Here is a 22,295-nt window from a genome sequence, read left to right as displayed (position 1 = left end):
TTTGCGATCTAGTTGCCAGCTAGTGATGAGGATTTAGGTTGCCAGCTAGCAATTAGCAGTCTAGTTGCTAGATTAGCGGTTTAATTTTCAGCTGGCGATTAACTTTCTAGTTGACAGCTAGCAATTCACACTCTATGTTGCTGCCTAGCGATTTCGCATGTAGTTGCCAGCTAGCGATTAGCAGTCTAGTTGCTAGATTAGCAGATTAATTTTCCACTAGCGATTAGCGCTCTAATATCCAGTTAGCAGTTGGGTGCGAGGCTGCAATCAGTGTGTCAGGTACCAACTAGTGATTAGCGCCCTATTTGCCAGCGAACTATTAGCTTTTGCTATTATTTAAAATACCTTGGTATTGCGCAATAACAAGGTAGTGTTATGAGCACTTTAATATACAACAAACATGTTGCATCAGTTCGGTGGTCCTTCGCCTGCACAACGTTAAAGAAGCCTGTTGTTTCAGATTCCATAATGTGGCGTGCCAGATCAGGCCCCGAAGCCATTTGCCAGCATATCATCAAAAGTGATGAGACTGTATCGCAGGCGGAATACGAGCCGCTCTGCACCTGCTTCAGGCGTATGTGACATATCTTTTATTTCCAGGCAGATGTGTCTCCTGTAGGAACCTTAATCAGCGCTTTAGCCTATTTAGGTGAGAGGGTTCAAAATGGCGATCAGGAAAATGCCAGCAAGGATAAAGATTGTGGAATCTAAGAGATTCTCAGCCTTTTAGAAGTCCGGGCATGTTTTTATGCTTAAACAAGCTAAAGAATTGATGCATTAGAACAAATGTGAGGCCGGAGGCGAGGAAGGAAGCACTTAACACCTCGTACATCAACCTCTACCTCCCCATTACATCCCATGCCCACTAACAGGTTGGCATGACAACCCAATCAGTGAAAAGTGTCACAACATTCAAACATGATCAAACATAGTTTTAATTTTAAAGAAATAATACGTTCCAGCCTCAAACTTTGGCCATCATTTAGTGTAAAAATAAGCTAACCACTCCTAAAAAATATATATTATTGGCCTGTCATGTCTTTGTGATCATGTTTTGTTTAGTTGTGTTGGATTACTTCAAGACTCCATTAGTTCCCGTATTTTTACTCCATTGTTTTGTTTCCATGCCTACCAATCAGTTCCCCTGTCCTCACGACTCACGCACCTGATTCATTTGAACTCACACACCTGTTTTCAACCACCACACTACTATTTAAGCCAGTAGTTGCCAGGCAGTCAGCCTGGCGATATCACCCTCTACGCACCCTCGCTCCTTGCTGATGATCCATGCTCTTTTCTCGTTCCCCGTAAATTTTGTTATTCATGCCAAAGTTTGCAAGTTTTGTTTTATGTCCATAGTTTACGTTGTAGTTGTAGTTCATTTTTTGAGTTAAGATTAAAATATGTCCTTACCTTGACATCATGTCCGATCCAGTCACTTTGCACCTCGGGAAAACAAACCACACCATAGTCTAAGTCATGACATGGTCAGTCTTAACTCGTTTTACGTTTGTTATCTTAGCCAAGCCCCAAAATAGAAACATTCAGTTCCAGGGTCAAACTGTTAGTACTGTAAGTTAACCACTTGCACAATAGTCAATATTAACTTTCATGATAAAATTTACATGAAATTCTCCAAACTGAAATTCTAACAGTTAGCATGTTAGTCAGATACCAGAAAATATGACACAACAGGTAGTATTTGTCAGGTACCAAAATATATTAATTAAGGTGTTTACTTAAAAAAAAAAAAAAAAAGCTAACATGTTTGTATGCTAACAGTACGCATGCATCAAGAACCAAAATATATGACTCGGATGTGTGTGTACATGCAAAATTTGCTAAAAATCTAGCTGTTAGCATGTGTCAAGTAAAATGGCTGTGGGTGTAAATCTGTAAATTTACAAAAAAAGCTAGCATGTTAACAGTTAGCATTCATCAAATATCAAAATAAATACTCAAAGTCAAAAATAGCTCTAAAAAAGCTTACGTTGGCATGCTTACAGTATGCATGCATCTCGTACCAAAATATGACTGTGGGCTGTACACCTGCAAGATTTGAGAAAAAAACAACTATCATGCTAACAGTTAAGATTTTTGAAGTACCAAAACGTATGACTGAGGTGTGTAACTTCAAAAATAGCTCTAAAAAAGCTAACATGCTAATGTTAGCATGCTCACAATACACACGTGTCTAGTACCAATATTAATGAGCTGTGAATCTGCAAAATTTGACAGAAAAACTAGCATGTTAACAGTTACCATTTTTCAAGTACCAAAATATAGCTTTAAAAAACCTAACATAGTAATGTTAGCATTCCTACTGTTTGTATACATGTAGTTCCAAAATATTACTGTAGATTGTATACCTTCGAAATTAGACAAAAAAAAAAGCTAGCATGGTCACTAGTTTATTATTTTGCACCTTCGCGCTGTAATTTGACCCCCTTAACGTTCTTCAAAACTCACCAAATTTTACACACACATCGGTATGGCAAACCTTCCCATCTTATTAAACAACCAAACCCCAAAAATAAAAATTGCGCTCTAGGAAGAAAAACTTACAAAACTACTTGTAACTTCCGTTAGGAATGTCGTAGAGACATGAAACAAAAACCTCTATGTAGGTCTGACTTAGACCTAGATTTCCTGTACTCACTTCTTTCAGCAAAAATAAACAGGAAGTAGGCAAAAAACCCTTCAAAACAACATTTTCCTAAAAAATGTCACACCCGGACATGGATTGTTTTTTGCTTCTTCGATGCAAGGAGAATACGGGATGAGCCAGACGTGACTGTGAGTGCATGGTTGTTTATTTGGAATTCTAAATACAAAAATAAACAAACTAAGGGTGCTCACAAAGAGGTACAAAACTTGGCTACAAAAATACAAACAGGAAAACAAAACAACTGCTCGATGGCATGAACGACATGGAACTAAACTTAAACTTGCACTGTGGCAGAACTATGAATAACTAACAGAAAAACACTTACTGTGACAGGTACAAGGGGCATGGATTGCAAGATAATCGAGGGTGCGTGAAGGCATGAGGCAGAATGCAAAAATCCCATACTGATGGACAGAAAGAAAATGACTTAAGTAGTGGCTGTGATAATTAGGAACTGAGGGCAAGGTGAAAATCAATGAGTAGTCATGGTAACAAAAACAAACCAGGAAGTGAAAAAACGGAACAGGAGTCCAGAAAACAAAACAAAACATGATCAAACATAAAACCAGATTTACAGGCGTGACAAAAAATGTCATTTTTGCCTCTTTGAGCTGTAATTTGACCCCCTTAAAATGCTTCAAAACTCACCAAACTGGACACGCACATCAGGAATGGCAAAAATTGCAATCTAATAAATAACAAAAACAAAACATGTATGCATCAAGTATCTAAATATACAACTGAGGTGCAAACTTTCAAAAACAGCTAACATGCTAATTTTAGCATGTTAACAATACACATGTGTATAATACCAACATTTATGTGTGGGCTGTATACCTGCAAAATGAGAGATTAAAAGCTATCATGCTAACAATAAGCATGTTTCTAGTATACAAAAAGTATGACAGTGTACCTGCAAAACTAGACAAAAGCCAGCGTGCTAACAGTTAGCATGTGTCAAATACCAAAATATAGGACTTTGGGGTGTACTGTATATACTTGCAAAAATAGCTAATAAAAAAGCTTGTGTTAACATGTCGTCATGCTAATGTTAGCATATTAGCAACTGACAAACATTAGCAAGTAGTATTTTGATTTTGGAACAGTTTTAATCGGTTGAAAAAATAAGTCTAAATAAAATTCAAAATTTTTTTCCAACAGGTAAAAATTCCCAGTAAAATGTGGCAATTTTTCGAAAAATAAAAAAAATATTAGTGCGCATGTCATAAATGACCCCTACATTGATGACATGGTTATTGTAGTTACTGTACTATCTTGCGTAGGGCTGCTGGTGAAAGCCAAGATCTCAAACCCCGCCCACACACACACACACACACACACACACACACACACACACACACACACACACACACACGTGTTAATAAAAAGTGATGGTAAAAATTGGAGTTCAATGTCACTGTGTGCTTTGTGTCACTGCACCGCTGCACACGCCTGACAACAAGCATCACAGGTAACGGCTGGGAAATTGTTCTCAGTGAGACTCTGCTTGTCCATCAAAAGGTTGTTAATATTTATGCTCTTACGTAAACGGAGAAAAAAAACCTTGTTAAAATCTGCAGATTTAATTATGGCGTTCTATTATAAGAACACGACACAGCACACTTTTCAGGAAGATAGCAAAACACAATCACTAACATTGTCCTCCAGTTGCAACTGTTTTTGGCTTTAAAGTAGCAGTAAAGAAGCATTTTGGTCATGGAATGTACACAACTTGTAAATATTAATGTGTTATGACGTCAAATCATGAAATAATACACAGACCGTTAAGGGAGTTGATCAGGCGTTGGCATGGCAATGTGATTTCCCTCATGACAACCACCAATCCAAATATTTTCCAAGCTGTCATTTTGCTCTACATTTGCACACATTGGTGTTTTAAGTTGGTGGACCAGCCAGGACACATGCTATTGCTAGCATCAGCGCTAACCTTACCTTTATAGTACTTTTGTAATACGATGTTGATCGGATAGCAGCTGAAAGGTAAATGACACTTTGGGGATAATAGTTACTAACCGTGTCTTTGATTTATTTATTCATTTTTTAATGTGTATTTCTTTATATATATATATTTTTTGTATTTTATAAATATTTTTTGGTTTCTTTATTATTTTTATATAAAGAAAGAAAGTTTTTTTTCCCTATTTTTTGTTTTTTTGTTACAGACCAAGCCTTTATTTATTTTGTAATTGTTTTAATTTTTAAATTTGTTTTAAATAGTTTTTTTTGTTTTTTTGGTGTTTTATGTTTTAATTAGTTGTTAGTCGTTAATTGTTTAAATAGTATTTAATTGTTGTTGGGGTTTTTTTTACAGTTGTTTTGTGTCCGACTGACTGCCGTTATTTATTTAGAAACATTTTTATTAGTATTTTTTCAATAATTGTTTATTAAGGTGTTTTTTATAATTTTTCTATTTTCTTCAATATTTAAAAAAAAAAAAAAAGAATATATTTTTTATCCGACAATTTTTTTGTGACTGTATTTTGTAATTTTTGTCATTTTAAATTTTTTGTTTTTGTTTTTTTATCAATTAATTTGGTTTTTCACAAGTTTTAATAATGGTTTTATTTCTAAAAAAAAAAAAAAAATTATTTTATTTTTTTTGTGACTGACTGCCTTTATTTATTAGTAATTTTTAAAATAATTGTTTATTTGAGTATTTTCTATCATTTTTCTTTCGAAGTTTGCGCTTACAACAGTCCAGTTGGTTCTCTTCCCCTTTGTTCCGGAGGACACGACATCCACAGTTTCCAAAAACAATTTGAAATGTGGACTCGTCAGACCACAGAACACTTTACCAGTTTACATAAGTCCATCTTAGATGAGCTCAGGCCCAGCAAAACCGGCGGCGTTTCTGGGTGTTGTTGATAAATGGCTTGCGCTTTGCATCGTAGAGTATTAACTTGCACTTACAGATGTAGCGAGGAACTGTGGTTACTGACAGTGCTTCTGTGAAGTGTTCCTGAGCCCATGTGGTGATATCCTTTACACACTGACATTGCTTTTTAATGCAATATCGCCTGAGGGATTGAAGGTCACGGGCATTCAATGTTGGTTTTTGGCCTTTCTTCAGATTCTCTGAACCTTTTGATGATCTTACGGACCGTGTATTAGTGAAATCCCTAAATTCCTGGCAATAGCTTGTTGAGAAATGTTGTTCATAAATTGTTTGACAGTTTGCTCACGCATTTGTTCATAAAGTGGTGACCCTTGCTCCATCCTTCTTTGTTAATGACTGAGCATTTCATGGAAGCTGCTTTTATACCCAATCATGGCACCCACCTGTTCCCAATTAGACTGTTAATTTGTGGGATGGTCCAAATAAGTGTTTGATGAGTATTTCTCAACTTTCTCAGTCTTTTTTGCCACTTCTGCCAACTGTTTTTGAAACATGTTGCAGGCATCAAATTACAAATGAGTTCATATTTGCAAAAAATAACAAAGTTTACCAGTTCGAATGTTAAGTATCTTGTTTTTGCAGTCTATTCAAGTCAATATCGGTTGAAAAGGATTTGCAAATCATTGTATTCTGTTTTTTGTTTACCATTTAGACAATGTGCCAACTTCACTGGTTTTGGGTTTTTTATTTCAATTGGAAAAGTTCTTTGTAAACTAGGCCAACATAAGCCACGCCCCCTTGGCGTCGGCGTTGGTAACACCGATTCAGACTTTGTGTCAAATGGGCTTTACTCAAATTAATGTGTGAAAATGAGATGCGGCTGGAAAAGGTTAATTGGTTGATTTTGTCGGCGTGTGTGAAGAAACGCTTTTCTTGCACTTTTGATTCAAACAGCAGGAGAATCCTAGAACATTTCTATGACATATTTGAGCTTGGTGAGTCGTCCTCGGGGTCTTCAATGTTTTCCAGGCCAAGGACCCCCAAATGGATACGAAATGATGATTGTATTTGACTTGAAACTGGTTCTCAATGGTCCATGGCAAGACAAAGCTGGCTGACCACAGCAATCAGAGAAAGTTGAAGCAAGATTGATGAACAGTTTTGTTAAAAATGGCGTGATAAACTAAAATAGCAGTACTGCAGTAAAAGAGTATTGATATTTGGAGGAGACCAAACCAGAGTGTGCTGTACAGTATCGTAGCCACTGATAGGCTCAGCCTCAGGCAGCATCACTGTATAGGTTCAAAAGAATGCACATGTGACTAAAAGGTACTATTTCATGTCTTGAGGGCTTTCATAACATTTTTAGGAGGGGTGTTAAAAAAAGATTAATTCGAATCGCAATTCCCATTTATTCCGATTCTGAATCGATTCATAATTTTCAAAAAATAACCAACCTTTTTCAGGCCATCTTCATGCTGAAGTCACACATCAGCAACCAAAAGGAGGTTAGGTATCCTGTAACTTTTTTTTTAAATGTATAATTATCACACCAAATAATTAGAGCTGGGTGATATGACCTTTTTTTAATATCTCGATATTTTTTAGGCCATATCGCGATACACGATATACTGTGTATCACGATATTTTGCCTTAGCCTTGAATGAACACTTGATGCATATAATCACAGCAGTATGATGACTCTATGTGTCTACATTAAAAATATTCTTGTTCATACTGCATTAATATTAGGGCTGGGCGATATATCGATACACTCGATATATCGCGGGTTTGTCTCTGTACGATATAGAAAATGACTATATCGTGATATGTGAGTATACATTCTCACGCAGTTGATTTTAGCTGCGGGCATTACACTGCATGCATTTCTTCCTTTTTCTTGTCTCTCCTTCACACAGAGACTCAAAACAAGTGCACCTTCTTACATACGTCACGTGTGCAACGTCACACACCCTCCCAAGCAGAGAGGTAGCGACATGGTAACGTTAGCTGTGATGCTAATGGTGTGTTGCGAGTGGTAATACGAGAGAGAGAAGGTGCAAATCTGGTAACAAATGGAGGAAAAATTGATTCCCAAGAAAAACAGCATGGGGTCCATCGTTTGGCTTCAAGCGGGAACATGTTGGAACATTTATACGGCAGAAGTGTTGCTACAAAAAGTAGCAGCACTGCTAAGTTGTAGCATTAGTTGAATAGTCACCCGCTAGAGAAGGAAGAGTGTTTTCAAACTGCAAGTCCGTTTGGTGCCACACCAACAAAATGCCGAAGCATCAATTTCCACATCAACACCGCAGGACATCATGGACAAGTGCACTTTATTCTCTTTAAACTATTGTAGTGGTGTTCTGTAGAAAAAGTGCACTTTAATTTAGTGTTGTTTTGATATGTCATCTTAGTGACATCATGCACTTTTGTGCACTAATAGCTTGTTTTAAAATGTCTCCGACAATCTTGCACTTTGTTTTGAAAATGACATGAATGTTTGTGCCACTGCTTAATAACTGTTTAATAAATACAGTTTTGGTCAATTGACTTTGTTGTGATTTCCCTCTCTGTATGAAAGTTTAAAATGAGCATATATTAATGCAGTATGAAGAAGAATGTTTTAATGTAGACACATAGAATCATCATACTGCTGTGATTATATGCATCAAGTGTTTATTCAAGGCTAAGGCAAAATATCGTAATATATATCGTGTATCGTGACATGGCCTAAAAATATTGAGATATTTAAAAAAGGCCATATCGTCCAGCCCTAATTACTATATGCTTATTTTAAACTTTCATGCAGAGAAGGAAATCACAACTAAGTCAATTGACCAAAACTGTATTTATTAAACAGTTATTAAGCAGTGGCACAAACATTCATGTCATTTCAAAAGAGAGAGCGCAAGATTGTCAGAGACATTTTAAAACAAGCTATGAGTGCATTTTTGTGCATGTCACCAAGATGACATATCAAAACAACATTAAATTAAAGTACACTTTTTGTACAGAACACCACTACAATAGTTTAAAACACATAAAGTGCACTTTTGTGCATGATATCACACAACATATTTCAATAAGTGTCAAATAAAAATGAGTTGCATAATAGGAAATCAAATAGTGTTCGTCCTTCGCTATGTGGTAGGTTACTGCGGACATTATCTCCTTTTATTGTTGACTATTTGTTTCATACGCTGTTGAGCTGGAAACGTTTGCCTCGCCATTTTGATTGTGTGGGCGTGTGGCACCGAATGGAGATGTTGATATGCGGAGTAAGCACTCTTCATTCTCTAGCAGGTGACTTTTCAAATGATGCTACATATTAGCAGTAATGCTACTTTTTGTAGCAACGCTTTTGGCCCACACTTGACAAATTACGGTTGTCAGTTCGACATATTCCCGCTTGAAGCCAAACCAGCGCCAGACGATCGACCCCCTGCTGTTTTCTGAAGAATTAATTCTTCCTTCATTTGTCACTAGATTTGCACCTTCTTTCTCTCATATTACCACTCACACGGCTCCACTAGCACCACAGCTAACGTTACCTATGCTGCTACCTCTCTGCTTCGCGAGGGCCTATACGTATGTGACGTATGTAAGAAGGTGAGCTTTGTGTTTTGTGAGAAGGACAGACAAGAAAGAGCGAGGAGATCTTGTAGTGTAATGCCAGCAGCTAAAAGCAACTGCGTGAGAACGTATACACAAATATCACGAGATAGTCATTTTCTACATCGCACAGAGACAAACACGCGATATATCGAGCATATCGTTAATCGCCCAGCCCTACAAATAATAAATGTATACATTACAAAATCGGTTTGAATAAAAAATCCATTCTGATTCGAATCTTCACCCCAAGAATCGGAATTGAATCAAATCGTTGGATGCCCAAAGATTCCTACCGCTATTATTTAGAGAGTTGTAAACAGGTTTTTTTTTTAATTAATGATTCTTTGTTTATCGTCAATTATAAAGTTATACATAATTTATATACAATATAAATTATGAATAGATATATATTTAAAACATAAATAAGTATGTAAAATATTTCTACGTTTCTCTCTCTCTCTCTCTCTCTCTCTCTCTCTCTCTCTCTGTATGTATATATATATATATATATATATATATATATATATATATATATATATATAATATATATATATATATATATATATATATATATTATATATATATATATATATATATATATATATATATATATATATATATTATATATATATATATATTATATATATAATATATATATATATATATATATATATATATATGTAAAAATATATATATATATAAATATACATGTAAAAATATATATAAATGTGTAAATAAATCTAAAACAATTTAAAAAATCCCACAAATCAGAATCGGAATCGGAACGAATCGTTGGGTGCCCAAAAGTTTATTAAGAAAGTTGTAAACAGTTTTTTTTGGGTTTTTTATGTTTTAGCTAGTAAAATATTTGATTTGTAATTAATGATTCCTTTGTGTATCGTGATTGTGTAAATTATACATAATTTATATGCAATATAAATTATGAATAAATATATGTATATATTACATATATATATTATATTTAAAACATAAATACATATTTAAAATATTTCTAACGTTTCTCTCTATATAGATTTTTTATACATTATTTTTTTTTTCGATATATGTAAAAAAATATATAAATATCTAAATAAATCCCAAACAAACAAAAAAAATCCCAAGCATCGTAATATGATCGAATTGTTGGGTGCCCAAAGATTTATTTAGAAAGTCGTATACATACATCCATCCATTTTCTACTTCTTGTCCCTTTCGGGGTGGTGGGGGCTGCTGGAGCCTATGTCAGCTGCATTCAAGGATTTTTAAAAATGTTTTAGATATCAATATATTTGATTTATAATTGATTTCTTTGTTTATTGTCATCGTGTAAAATATACATAATCTATATACAATATAAATTATGAATAAACATGTTTAAAACATAAATAAACATGTAAAATATTTATAACATTTCTCTCTCTATATATATTTTTTCTATACATAAAAATATATTTGTAAATATATCTAAAAATATATATAAATATTAAAATTAATGTAAAACTATAAAAACAATGTTAGAAACGTCTGTCTATATTTTACATATACATTATGATTATAATATAAATATGCTGAAGTCATATATCAGCAACCAAAAGGTTTAATAGCCTGTAACTTTTTTTTAAATGGATAATTATCAAACCAAATAGTACATTTATATAGTACAGAATCGGTTTGAATCAAAAATCAATTCTGATTCGAGTCTTCACCCCACGAATCGGAAAGGGATCGAATCGTTGGGTGCCCAAACATTCACACCGCTATTATTTAGAAGGTTGTAAACAGTTTTTTTTTTTTTATGTTTTCGCTATTAAAATATGTAATTTAAACTTAATGATACCTTTGTTTATCATGATTGTGTAAATGATACATAATATAAACATAAATTATAAATAAAAATAATTAAAACAACAACTCCTCTGTGAGCTGCCACCTTTGAGTGTCCCAATGATCCCAGGAGCTATGTTGTCCGGGGTCTTCCATGCCACCTGGTAGGGTCTCCCAAGACAAACAGATCCTAGGTGAATGCAACAACAAAGACTCAGATTTCCCTCGTCCGGATGCGGGTCACCGGGGCCCCCCCTCTAGAGCCAGGCCCGGAGCTTGGGTGGTGGCCACTAGCGCCTGCCCCCATGGGCCCGGCCAGGCACAACCCAAAGAGGCAACATGGGTCAGCCCTCCAATGGGCTCACCACTAATGGGAGGGGCCATAGAGGTCGGGCGAATTGTGAGCTGGGCGGCAGCCGAAGGCAGGGCACTTGGCGGCCTGATCCCTGGCTTCATAAGCTAGCTCTTGGGACGTGGAACGTCACCTCGCTTGGGGGAAAGGAGCCTGAGCTAGTGCGCGAGGTGGAAAAGTTCCGGGCTGGATATAGTCGGACTCATTTTGACACACAGCAAGGGCTCTGGAACCAGTTCTCTCGAGAGGGGTTAGACTCTCTTCCACACTGGCGTTGAGCGCAGTGAAAGGCGACGGGCTGGGGTAGCAATTCTTGTTGCCGCCCGGCTCAAGGCTTGCACGTTGGAGTTCAACCCAGTGAATGAGAGGGTAGCCTCCCTCCGCCTTCGGATGGGGTGACGGGTCCTGACTGTTTGTGCTTACGCACCAAACAGCAGTTCAGAGTACCCACCCTTTTTGGGTACACTCGAGGGAGTACTGGAAAGTGCTTCCCCGGTTGATTCCCTTGTCCTACTGGGGGAGTTAGACGCTCATGTTGGCAACGACAGTGAAACCTGTAGAGGCGTGATTGGGAAGAATGGCCGCCCGGATCTGAACCCGAGTAGTGTTTTGTTATTGGACTTTTGTGGTCGTCAGAGATTGTCCATAACGAATACCATGTTCAAACAAAAGGGTGTCCATAAGTGCACTTGGCACCAATACACCATATGCCGCAGTTCCATGATCGACTTTGTAGTTGTGTCATCGGATTTGCAGCCTTATGTTTTGGACACCCGGGTAAAGAGAGGGGCGGAGCTTTCTACCGATCACCACCTGGTGGTGAGTTGGCTGCGATGGTGGGGGAGGATGCTGAGCAGACTTCGCTGGCCCAAACGCATTGTGAGGGTCTGCTGGGAACATCTGGCAAAGTCTTCTGTCAGAGAGAGTTTCAATTCCCACCTCCGGAAGAACTTTGAACATGTCACGAGGGAGGTGCAGGACATTGAGTCCGAGTGGACCATGTTCCGCACCTCTATTGTCGCGGCGGCTGATTAGAGCTGTGGTAGCAAGGTAGTTGATGCCTGTCGTGGCGGTAATCCTAGAACCCGTTTGTGGACACCGGCGGTGAGGGATGCCGTTTAGTTGAAGAAGGAGTCCTATCGGGTTCTTTTGGCTCATAGGATTCCGGAGGCAGCGGACAGGTACCGACAGGCTGTGCTGCTTCAGCGGTCGCTAAGGCAAAAACTGGGACATGGGAGGAGTTCGGGGAAGCCCTGGAAAACGACTTCCGGATGGCTTCGAAGCAATTCTGGACCACCATCCGCCGCCTCAGGAAGGAGAAGCAGTGCACTGTCAACACCGTGTATGGTGCAGATGGTGTTATGCTTAGCTCAACTGTGAATGTTGTCGATCGGTGGAGGGAATACTTTGAAGACCTCCTCAATCCCACCAACACGTCTTCCTATGAGGAAGCAGTGCCTGGGGAAACAGTGGTGGGCTCTCCTATTTCTGGGGCTGAGGTTGCTGAGGTAGTTAAAAAGCTCCTCGGTGGCAGGCCGTGGGGGTGGATGATAGGCTCTGGATGCTGTGGGGTTGTCTTGGTTGACATGACTCTGCAGCATCGCATGGACATCGGGGGCGGTACCTCTGGATTGGCCGACCGGGGTAGTGGTTCCTCTCTTCAAGAAGGGGAACCGAAGGATGTGTTCCCACTATCGTGGAATCACACTCCTCAGTCTTCCTGGTAAGGTTTATTCAGGTGCACTGGAGAGGAGGCTACGTCGGATAGTCGATTCAGGAGGAACAGTGTGGTTTTCGTCCTTGTCGTGGAACTGTGGACCAGCTCTATAGTCTCGGCAGGGTCTTTGAAGGTGCATGGGAGTTTGCTCAACCAGTCTACATGTGCTTTGTGGACTTGGAGAAGGCATTCGACCGTGTCCCTCGGGAAGTCCTGTGGGGAGTGCTTAGAGAGTATGGGGTATCTGACTGTCTGATTGTGGCAGTTCGCTCCCTGTATGATGAGTGTCAGAGCTTGGTCCGCATTGCCGGCAGTAAGTTGGACACGTTTCCAGTGAGGGTTGGACTCCGCCAAGGCTGACGTTTGTCACCGATTCTGTTTATAACTTTTATGGACAGAATTTCTAGGTGCAGTCAAGGCGTTGAGGGGATCTGGTTTGGTGCCTGCAGGATTAGGTCTCTGATTTTTGCAGATGATGTCGTCCTGATGGCCTCATCTGGCCAGGATCTTCAGCTCTCACTGGATCGATTTGCAGCCAAGTGTGAAGCGACTTGGATGAAAATCGGCACCTCCAAGTCCAAGTCAATGGTTCTCGCCCGGAAAAGGGTGGAGTGCCATCTCCGCATTGAGGAAGAGACCCGGCCCCAAGTGGAGAAGTTCAAGTACCTAGGAGTCTTGTTCACGAGTAGGGGAAGAGTGGATCATTAGATCGACAGGTGGATCTGTGCGGCGTCTTCAGTAATGCGGACGCTGTATCGATCTGTTGTGGTGAAGAAGGAGCTGAGCCGGAAGGCAAAGCTCTCAATTTACTAGTCGATCTACGTTCCCATCCTCACCTATGGTCATGAGCTTTGGGTTATGACTGAAAGGAAAAGATCACCTGTACAAGCGGCCGAAATTGGTTTCCTCCGCCGGGTGGCGGGGATCTCCATTAGAGATAGGGTGAGAAGCACTGCCATCCGGGGGGAGCTCAAAGTAAAGCTGCTGCTCCTCCACATCGAGAGGAGCCAGATGAGGTGGTTCGGGCATCTGGTCAGGATGCCACTCGAACACCGGTGATTAGGGCAGGAGGCCACGGGGAAGACACAGGACACGTTGGGAAGACTATGTCTCCCGGCTGGCCTGGGAACGCCTCGGGATCCCCCGGGACAAAGTGGCTGGGGAGAGGAAAGTCTGGGCTCCCCTGCTTAGGCTGCTGCCCCCCAGAACCTGACCTCGGATAAGTGGAAGAAGATGGATGGATGGATAATTAAAACATAAATAAACATGTAAAATATTTCTAACCTTTCTCTTTCTCTATATATATTTTATATACATAAAAAAATATTTTTAAATATGTGTAATAAAAATGAATAAATATATATATATATATATATATATATATATATATATATATATATATATATATATATATACTGTATATATGTATTATATATTTTTTTTTTTAATATAAAAATGTATACCATATTTATATATATACATATAATCGGAATGGGATGGAATCGTTGGGTGCCCAAAGATTCCCACCACTATTATTTAGAAAGTTGTAAACGTTTTTTTTTAAATGATTTATACATTAAAATATTTGATTCAGAATTAATGATTCCTTTGTTTATCGTGATTTTGTAAATTATACATAATGAATATTTGTAAAAATATATCTATATTAATCTGAAACAATAACAAAATCCCAAGAATCGGGATCGGAATCGGGCCCAGCGAAACAGGCGGCGTTTCTGGGTGTTGTTGATAAATGGCTTTCGCTTTGAATAGTAGAGTTTTAACTTGCACTTACAGATGTAACGACAAACTGTCGTCGCATGTTGGCCTACTTTCCAAAAAATTTACCATTCAAAATACAAAATTGACTAATTAACAGTGATAAACTAGAGACAACTGTACAATGTAGCTCAGTAGCTAAAATCTTATTTTTTTTTGTATTTTAGCTTTTGTGTTATAATGAAAAAGTAGATAATTTTCATGACTTAATTTGATCCATGTTTGTATATTAACTTTGTCTAGAGGTCTCTCATAATGTTAGAAAAAAAGCATATTTCATAGTCAACAGCTTTTTTAGGCTCTTGCTATGAAAATATTTCATTTATAATTCAAAAAGACTATTTATTTAAACAACAGACGCGCCCTGACTATTGTTTTGTTGCAACATCTTTTGAATCCTTCTAAGGACAATGTGCCGCAAAAAGACATTTGAATATTTCCTTCTTGCTCCTTTGTGTGCACTCAGTGGTCTGCAAGAGAGGAGCCTGGTGAATTCCAAATGTGTGTGCAACATGTGCACTGTGGCAGCATCCTGAAAAGTGGATGCGGCGGTCACGTGATGTGGATCAGAGGGAGCGACGCCTTATAAAAAGTGCTGTGGAGAGAGAGAAAGTGAGAGTGTGTGAGTGTGTGTGGGGGACGCAACCACGGAGCGTCTGGACTGGAGCTCACATCCTCAACAGGAGCAGGGAGAACACTTCCAAACTGTCCCTTTTTGTTCCCTTCTTTTACAGAATCCAACAAAATGGCTCATTTTCATAAATTTTTTAATTTTTAATTTTGCACAAGTGTATTGGAGGCTTAATGTTGCACTTCTGATTTGGATTAACGCGCGAAGATAAAGGGCGGTTCTGGGAATTATGTAAGGTAAGGAAAAAATTACTCTCATATAATTGACATTTTGCCACTGAAGAACAATATTCTTTGTTTACACTCTCCTTTCACTTATTTTGTGCTCATTTGTGTTGCACAAATACGAATACACAGGTGTATTGATTACTTATCTTTTTTTTTTTTTTTTTAGTTAAATGTGTTTCAGAAAGTGTTTGCAAGAAATATTAAGGATGAGGACAAAGAGCGGTTGAATGTGTAACAAAATATTAATTTAAAGGTTAATTGTGTTTAATTAAAAATGCAAAGACTGGCCACAACATTGATTTAAATGTTGTTCGGAAACATTTTTATTAAAATAATAATAATTAAAATAATAATGAAAAATAATTATCGGATTTAATAATTATTATTATATTTTATTATTATTATCATTATGTTGGTTGGTTTGCATATGTGGAGATGTTCCTAATATTTTACAAGTAAATATATATATGTTTTATGTATAAATTATAATTATTACATTTATTAATATATTTAAAAGATATATGCAATTTATATATAAAATGCTTTGATGGCATTTCTTTATGTATTTACACATATTTTGTATCTAAAATATATATTATGATTATTTATTTCATAGAATGTATATATATATATATATATATATATATACTGCATATATATATATATATATATATATATATATATATATATATACAAATGGTAAATATAGTTCTTTAGATTTTATGTATACAATATAATTATGAATGTAAATCAATTCTAAATCATATATATATACATATATATATATATATATATATATATATATATACTATATATATATTAATTTGTAATATTTATATATAAAATATGTAAAATGTTGGAAACATTGCTTTATATATTCATATATATTTTATACATAACATTCAAATTATTGAATTATAAAATATATATCTAGAATAAAATATTAGAAACATTTGATGTATAAAATGTAGATTATTACTTTTTAATTTATATTATATACATATATATAGAACGTTAAACATGTATAGTTCTTTATATTTTATGCATAAAATATAATTATATATTTACATAAAACATATATACATATGGAACATTTATATGTAAAATATTAGAAACATTGCTATATATATTCATATATGTTTTATATTTAACATTTTAATTGCTTAATTATAGAATATATATATCTAAAATGTAAAAATAAATTAAATATTACAAACATACTTTTATATATTTACATGTACATATGAAATATGAATTATAAAATGGATACAAAATATGTAGACAAAATATGAGTATATGACAATATACTAAAAAACATGTCTCCATGTATATTTTATATCTAAAATTATAATTATTTAAAAATATATTCAATACATGTAAACATATAAATATATATTTTGCATTCAATATTTCTACAGTATGCGAAGTATGACCACAATAATAATGGGAGTGATTTTCCTCTCAAATAACCAAGCTCTGTCAGTGTCGATCCAAAGTGTTTTTTTTTGTCTTGAGACGTGTGTTTGTGTGCGTGTGCAGGTTTCTGTCAGCTCTTGGCGCTCTCCTTCACATTCAGCCATGAAGTCTGTGCTGGACGCGGTGGCGGACACCACCTTCCGGACTATCACATCCGGTTTACAATATCTGGGCTCCAACGACGCCAACTACGACGGGCCCGTCAGCGACGTGGACTTCAAAGGCACCTTCACCCTCCAGAAGCCTATCTCCGCGTTCCGCAGCAACTCCTTCCCAGACAAGGTCCCCGCCGACGAGGAGCTGATCCTCCGCGGCGTCCTCCCCTTCTTCCCCACCAACGCCACGGAGCTCCTGTCCAACCGCAGCTCCTTCCGCGACGAGGGCGACAGCATCCAGTGCGGGGAGAACTTCATGGACATGGAGTGCTTCATGATCTTGACGCCCAGCCAGCAGCTGGCCGTGGCCGTCATGTCGCTGACCTTGGGGACCTTCACCGTGCTGGAGAACCTGGTGGTGCTGTGCGTGATCCTGCAGTCACGCACGCTGCGCTGCCGGCCCTCCTACCACTTCATCGGCAGCCTGGCCGTGGCCGACCTGCTGGGGAGCGTCATCTTCGCCTACAGCTTCCTGGACTTCCACGTGTTCCACAGGAAGGACACTCCCAACGTGTTTCTCTTCAAGCTGGGCGGGGTCACGGCGTCCTTCACCGCCTCCGTGGGCAGCCTCTTCCTCACCGCCATCGACCGCTACATCTCCATCCACCGACCGTTGGCCTACAGGCGCATCGTGACTCGGACCAAGGCGGTCATCGCCTTCTGCATGATGTGGACCATCTCCATCGTCATCGCCGTGCTGCCCCTGCTGGGCTGGAACTGTAAGCGCCTCAAGTCGGTGTGCTCGGACATCTTCCCCCTCATCGACGAGAACTACCTGCTCTTCTGGATCGGGGTGACTAGCGTGCTGGTTCTTTTCATCATCTACGCCTACATCTACATCCTGTGGAAGGCGCACCACCACGCCGTGCGCATGCTAAGCCGCACCTCCCAGAAGAGCCTGGTGGTGTACTCGGCGGACGGCACCAAGGTGCAAACCACTCGCCCCGAGCAGGCCCGCATGGACATCCGCCTGGCTAAGACCCTGGTGCTCATCCTGGCGGTGCTGGTCATCTGCTGGGGTCCGGTCCTGGCCATCATGGTCTACGACCTCTTCTGGAGGATGGACGACGACATCAAGACGGTGTTTGCGTTCTGCAGCATGCTGTGCCTGCTCAACTCCACCGTCAACCCCATCATCTACGCCTTGAGGAGCAAGGACCTGCGCCACGCCTTCCTCAGCTCCTGCCAGGCCTGCAGGGGCAGCGCCCAGCAGCTGGACAACAGCCTGGAGTCGGACTGCCAGAACCGGAACATCTCGGCCAACAGGGCGGCAGAGAGCTGCGTGAAGACCACTGTGAAAATCGCCAAAGTGACCATGTCCGTGTCCACCGAGACGTCGGCGGAGGCCGTCTGATCATCTTTGTTTTCCGACCTGACAATGACGAGACATTTTTTCAGTTCTGAGCACGGAGCGCGTGCCAAAGTGCCAAATTGGTATTACAAGGTGGAAGGAAGCGTGCATTTTATATTTTTGTATTGTCAATTCAGGTTTTGAAAATCTTCACGTTCGGGACAAGGGGCTACAAACAATTGTTCTACGGTGTCTCTTTTCATGTACCTTCTTCTTCATCTTCTTAATACTTTTGTGGGAGTCGTGTACCACGTGAGTGGCGAATCATACGGTGTCTCTTTTCATCTACATTCTTCTTCATCTTCTTATTACTTTTGTGGGAGTCGTGTACCACATGGGTGATTCATGCTAAGACTAAATATACCGTATTTTCCGGACTATAAGCCGCCACGTTTTTTCGATGTTTTGAATCATGCGGCTTGTAAAACGGTGCGGTTAATTGATTGAGTTTTCTTCGTTTTGTATTCAACAAACAGTTTTCATATTACACCAAAAAGGTGTGTTATTGTTTGCGCTATAGCGCCATCTTTTTTGGACGAGTTCACTCAGTGCAGGTGCTGCGGGTTGAAAATGTACTTTCTGTTTAATGCCTTGAACCGGAAGTATAACCGTTTGTAACGTTTGTAAGTTTTACAATGCAACTAAAATGATTCATACTTTATACATGCTAAACTGTTCCATGTGTGATGTCTGTCGGAGTGTTTTCATGCACATTTCTACGTGCTATCGTAGTGTGACCAAGCTAGCGTTGTCAGCATTAGCGAATATGTGTATGTGTTAGTAATATTAACTTACAATGGCATTCTTTCTTGTATTGTTTCAGTTTCATAAATTCACCGAAACGTCACCGTGGCGTTGTTGAGTCTTGTTTAGCTGATTGGAGAGCTAGCTTCCGCAGCTAGTAGGTCCATGACGATGACTCCTGTTTTTGCTTGATCTGCCGTTTTACTGCCGTGTGACAGGAACAATTAAGGTATGTAAATAAACATCTACAAAATATTTTGTACCGGTATACAGTATATCTGCGGCTTATAGTTCGGATTGGCCAATATACATATTTTTTTCTTCTAAAATTAGGTGGGTGCAACTTTTTAGCCCGGAAAATACGGTACTCGCTTTCAAGTTAAAAAAAATAACATCTAAATGGATGCTTTGTACGTTTTTGGATTTTTTACTTTTGTAAGTGTACCCATGTCTTTATTAAACTATGTGCAATTCAACTGAAGGCGCAGGGGCCAAATCTGGCCCGGGAATGACACCGGTCCCTGTGTTCAGTTCAAATCTTGGGAGACAAATTCCGAAAAAAACATGCTCCTGTTGTACAGAGGAACTTGGACCACTGTAAACACTTGCGTTTGCAATTTTAACCTTGCCAGAAAATATACAACATCGGAGTCCAAACTTTTGATTTACATAACTGAGGCGTTCCTCAAGGCACCCGTGTAAGTCGTCTACTTTTTAGCTTTTCTTTTTGCAATGTGATTTATACAACTAAGATGTTGCTGTAGCTTGTTCACTTCGGATGCAGTCAGCAGTCATTTCGTCAAATTATTCAGTGATACTAGTAGTGTTCCACTAGGTTCCGTCTTCGGTCCTCTCTTTTTCATTATTACTGGTGGCTGGCAAGTTGAGTACACAAAACTTCTTTGCATCACATTCTTAAAAACGCAAGAATACTCATGTTGTATGGAGGAAATCGGACCACTGTAAACACTTGCATTTGCATTCTAACCTTGCCCACACCGGGGTCCAAACTTGTGATTTGCATAACTGAGGCGTTCCTCAAGGCATCTCCTTTTTAGCTTTTCAAATTTTTTTTATTTATTGCAATGTGATTTATGTGACTAAGGTGTACAGTCAGCAGTCATCTAGTCAAATTATTCAGTGACTCTTGCGGTGTTCCACAAGGTTCAATCTTAGGTCCTCCCTTTTTCATCATTTGGGCTTTTCAATGGGTGGCCGGCGAGTTCAGTTCAAAAAAGTTTGTTGCATCACATTCTTAAAAACGCAAAAATACTTAGACCACTGTAAAAACTTGCATTGACATTTCAACCTTCCTAGCAAACATAGAACACCGGGGTCTAATCTTTTACATAACTGAGACGTTCCTCAAGGCACCCCTTTAAGTCCTCTCCTTTTTACCATTTTTTTTTCTCCGTAATGTGATTTATGTAACTAAGGTGTGGCTTGTTTACTTCAGATGCAGTCAGTAGGGGTTTGTTGAACTTTTTCAGTTATACTAGTGGTGTTCCTCAAGGTTCCGTCTTAGGTCCTCTCTTTTTCATCATTTGGGCTATTCAACTGGTGGCCTGCAAGTTCAGTTAAAAAAAAACTTCTGTGTAGCAGATTCTTAAAAACACTAGAATGCTGTCAGAGACATGATCTCCAAACAACTAGACCAAAATCACGTGTCTACTGGTTCTCTGGAATATACAAAATAAGACTACAAGTCGTTAAACATCTGAAAATGTGGCCCCAAAACCATTTTGTTGAATATCCCTGTTATATCACAGTGTAAAGTGTTGTTTTGAAAAAAAATATGAAAAAAAAAATAAATAAAATGAATTAGGACACAGTGTGCTGGTCACTGCTGTGCAGGAAAAAAAACTGAAGTGGCTTCAATCTGCGCGTTTGCTACATTGTATGTTGGTGACGTTACCTTGTGGCTTAGTGATAATATCTCCAAACCAAAGCCTTTAATTAATCAATGCAGTTTTTAGTGCTACTGTGGAGTGTTGGTTTTTTTTGGGCAAAAAAAAAAAAAGATAAAAAGCCCACCGATTTAGTGAAGTAACCTTGGCGTGGTCATTTTTACATGTCAAAATAAAGAACCAGACCAGGCTTGAATGGAGCAGAATCCCTGCAAAAGATGTGATATTTCTTTTTTTCAAATGAGCAATGTAGTACTTTGAAGCACAATGTAGGCTTTTGACGTTTATCCAACTGTGTACCGCTGCCTCCGCTGTTATGGGATGGTGAAGAGGGGCGAGGGGGAAAAAAAAACATGTCAAATGTCAAGTGGCTTCTGTACAGTGCTGGCAAAAATGAGGAGTAAATCACCTCGAAAAGAACAAAAATATGTTTTTACGAGTGTTACTGTTTCAATAAAGTTGCAGCTGATTGTCATTCTGATTATTGTTCATTTAGTGTCAGTTGAGGCATCGCCCCATACTCTCTCACTGCAGGAACTAAAACTCTGTTATCCTAGCGGGTGTGATCCTTATTTTTCTTTATTTTTCTTCAGCTGCTGCACCTCTCATGGACGCCTCGTGCCTCCAAGTGGCGTTTTGAAATTCAATGCAAAAGGCAATCTAAATCATTGATGTTGTAGCGCCCTCTGGTGGATTTTTATTCCACTCTTCGGGGATCAGCAAGGACTTTCCCTTTCAACGGTCTTGAATAGTTATGTTTGTTCTAATCCCAACAAAGACGCCAGATGACAGTAACATACGCTTAGAGGGCTGTGGAGACATTTACTTCAATATTATACAACAATGTTTTGTTTTTCATTATGCGTGTGAATCATTGCAAGCAAGCTTACCATGAATTGATTAACGTGGACCCCGACTTAAACAAGTTAAAAAAGGTATTCGGGTGTTACCATTTAGTGGTCAATTGTACGGAATATGTACTGAACTGG

The 22,295-nt window shown here is 38.7% G+C and overlaps 1 protein-coding gene across 2 annotated transcripts in view; it reads left to right on the top strand.

The window, feature by feature from the left end:
* The window catches only part of LOC133542043 (cannabinoid receptor type 1A), a 72,140-nt gene extending 50,359 nt beyond the window's left edge, over positions 1–21,781 (top strand). The window contains exons 2-4 of one of the 2 annotated variants that reach the window (XM_061885852.1): positions 15,282–15,427; positions 15,550–15,682; positions 17,213–21,781. In XM_061885852.1, the coding sequence (XP_061741836.1) occupies positions 17,252–18,658 (1,407 nt within the window). In that variant the 5' untranslated portion in view covers positions 15,282–15,427; positions 15,550–15,682; positions 17,213–17,251 and the 3' untranslated portion in view covers positions 18,659–21,781. The other variant, XM_061885851.1, reaches the window with a different exon arrangement.
* Positions 21,782–22,295: the final 514 nt, after the last annotated feature.

This window comes from Nerophis ophidion, linkage group LG24, assembly GCF_033978795.1.
Source record: "Nerophis ophidion isolate RoL-2023_Sa linkage group LG24, RoL_Noph_v1.0, whole genome shotgun sequence".
NCBI classification, from domain to species: domain Eukaryota; kingdom Metazoa; phylum Chordata; class Actinopteri; order Syngnathiformes; family Syngnathidae; genus Nerophis; species Nerophis ophidion.
The sequence above is the reverse complement of the archived record's forward strand: the minus strand, read 5'-3'. Positions and strand labels throughout refer to the sequence as shown.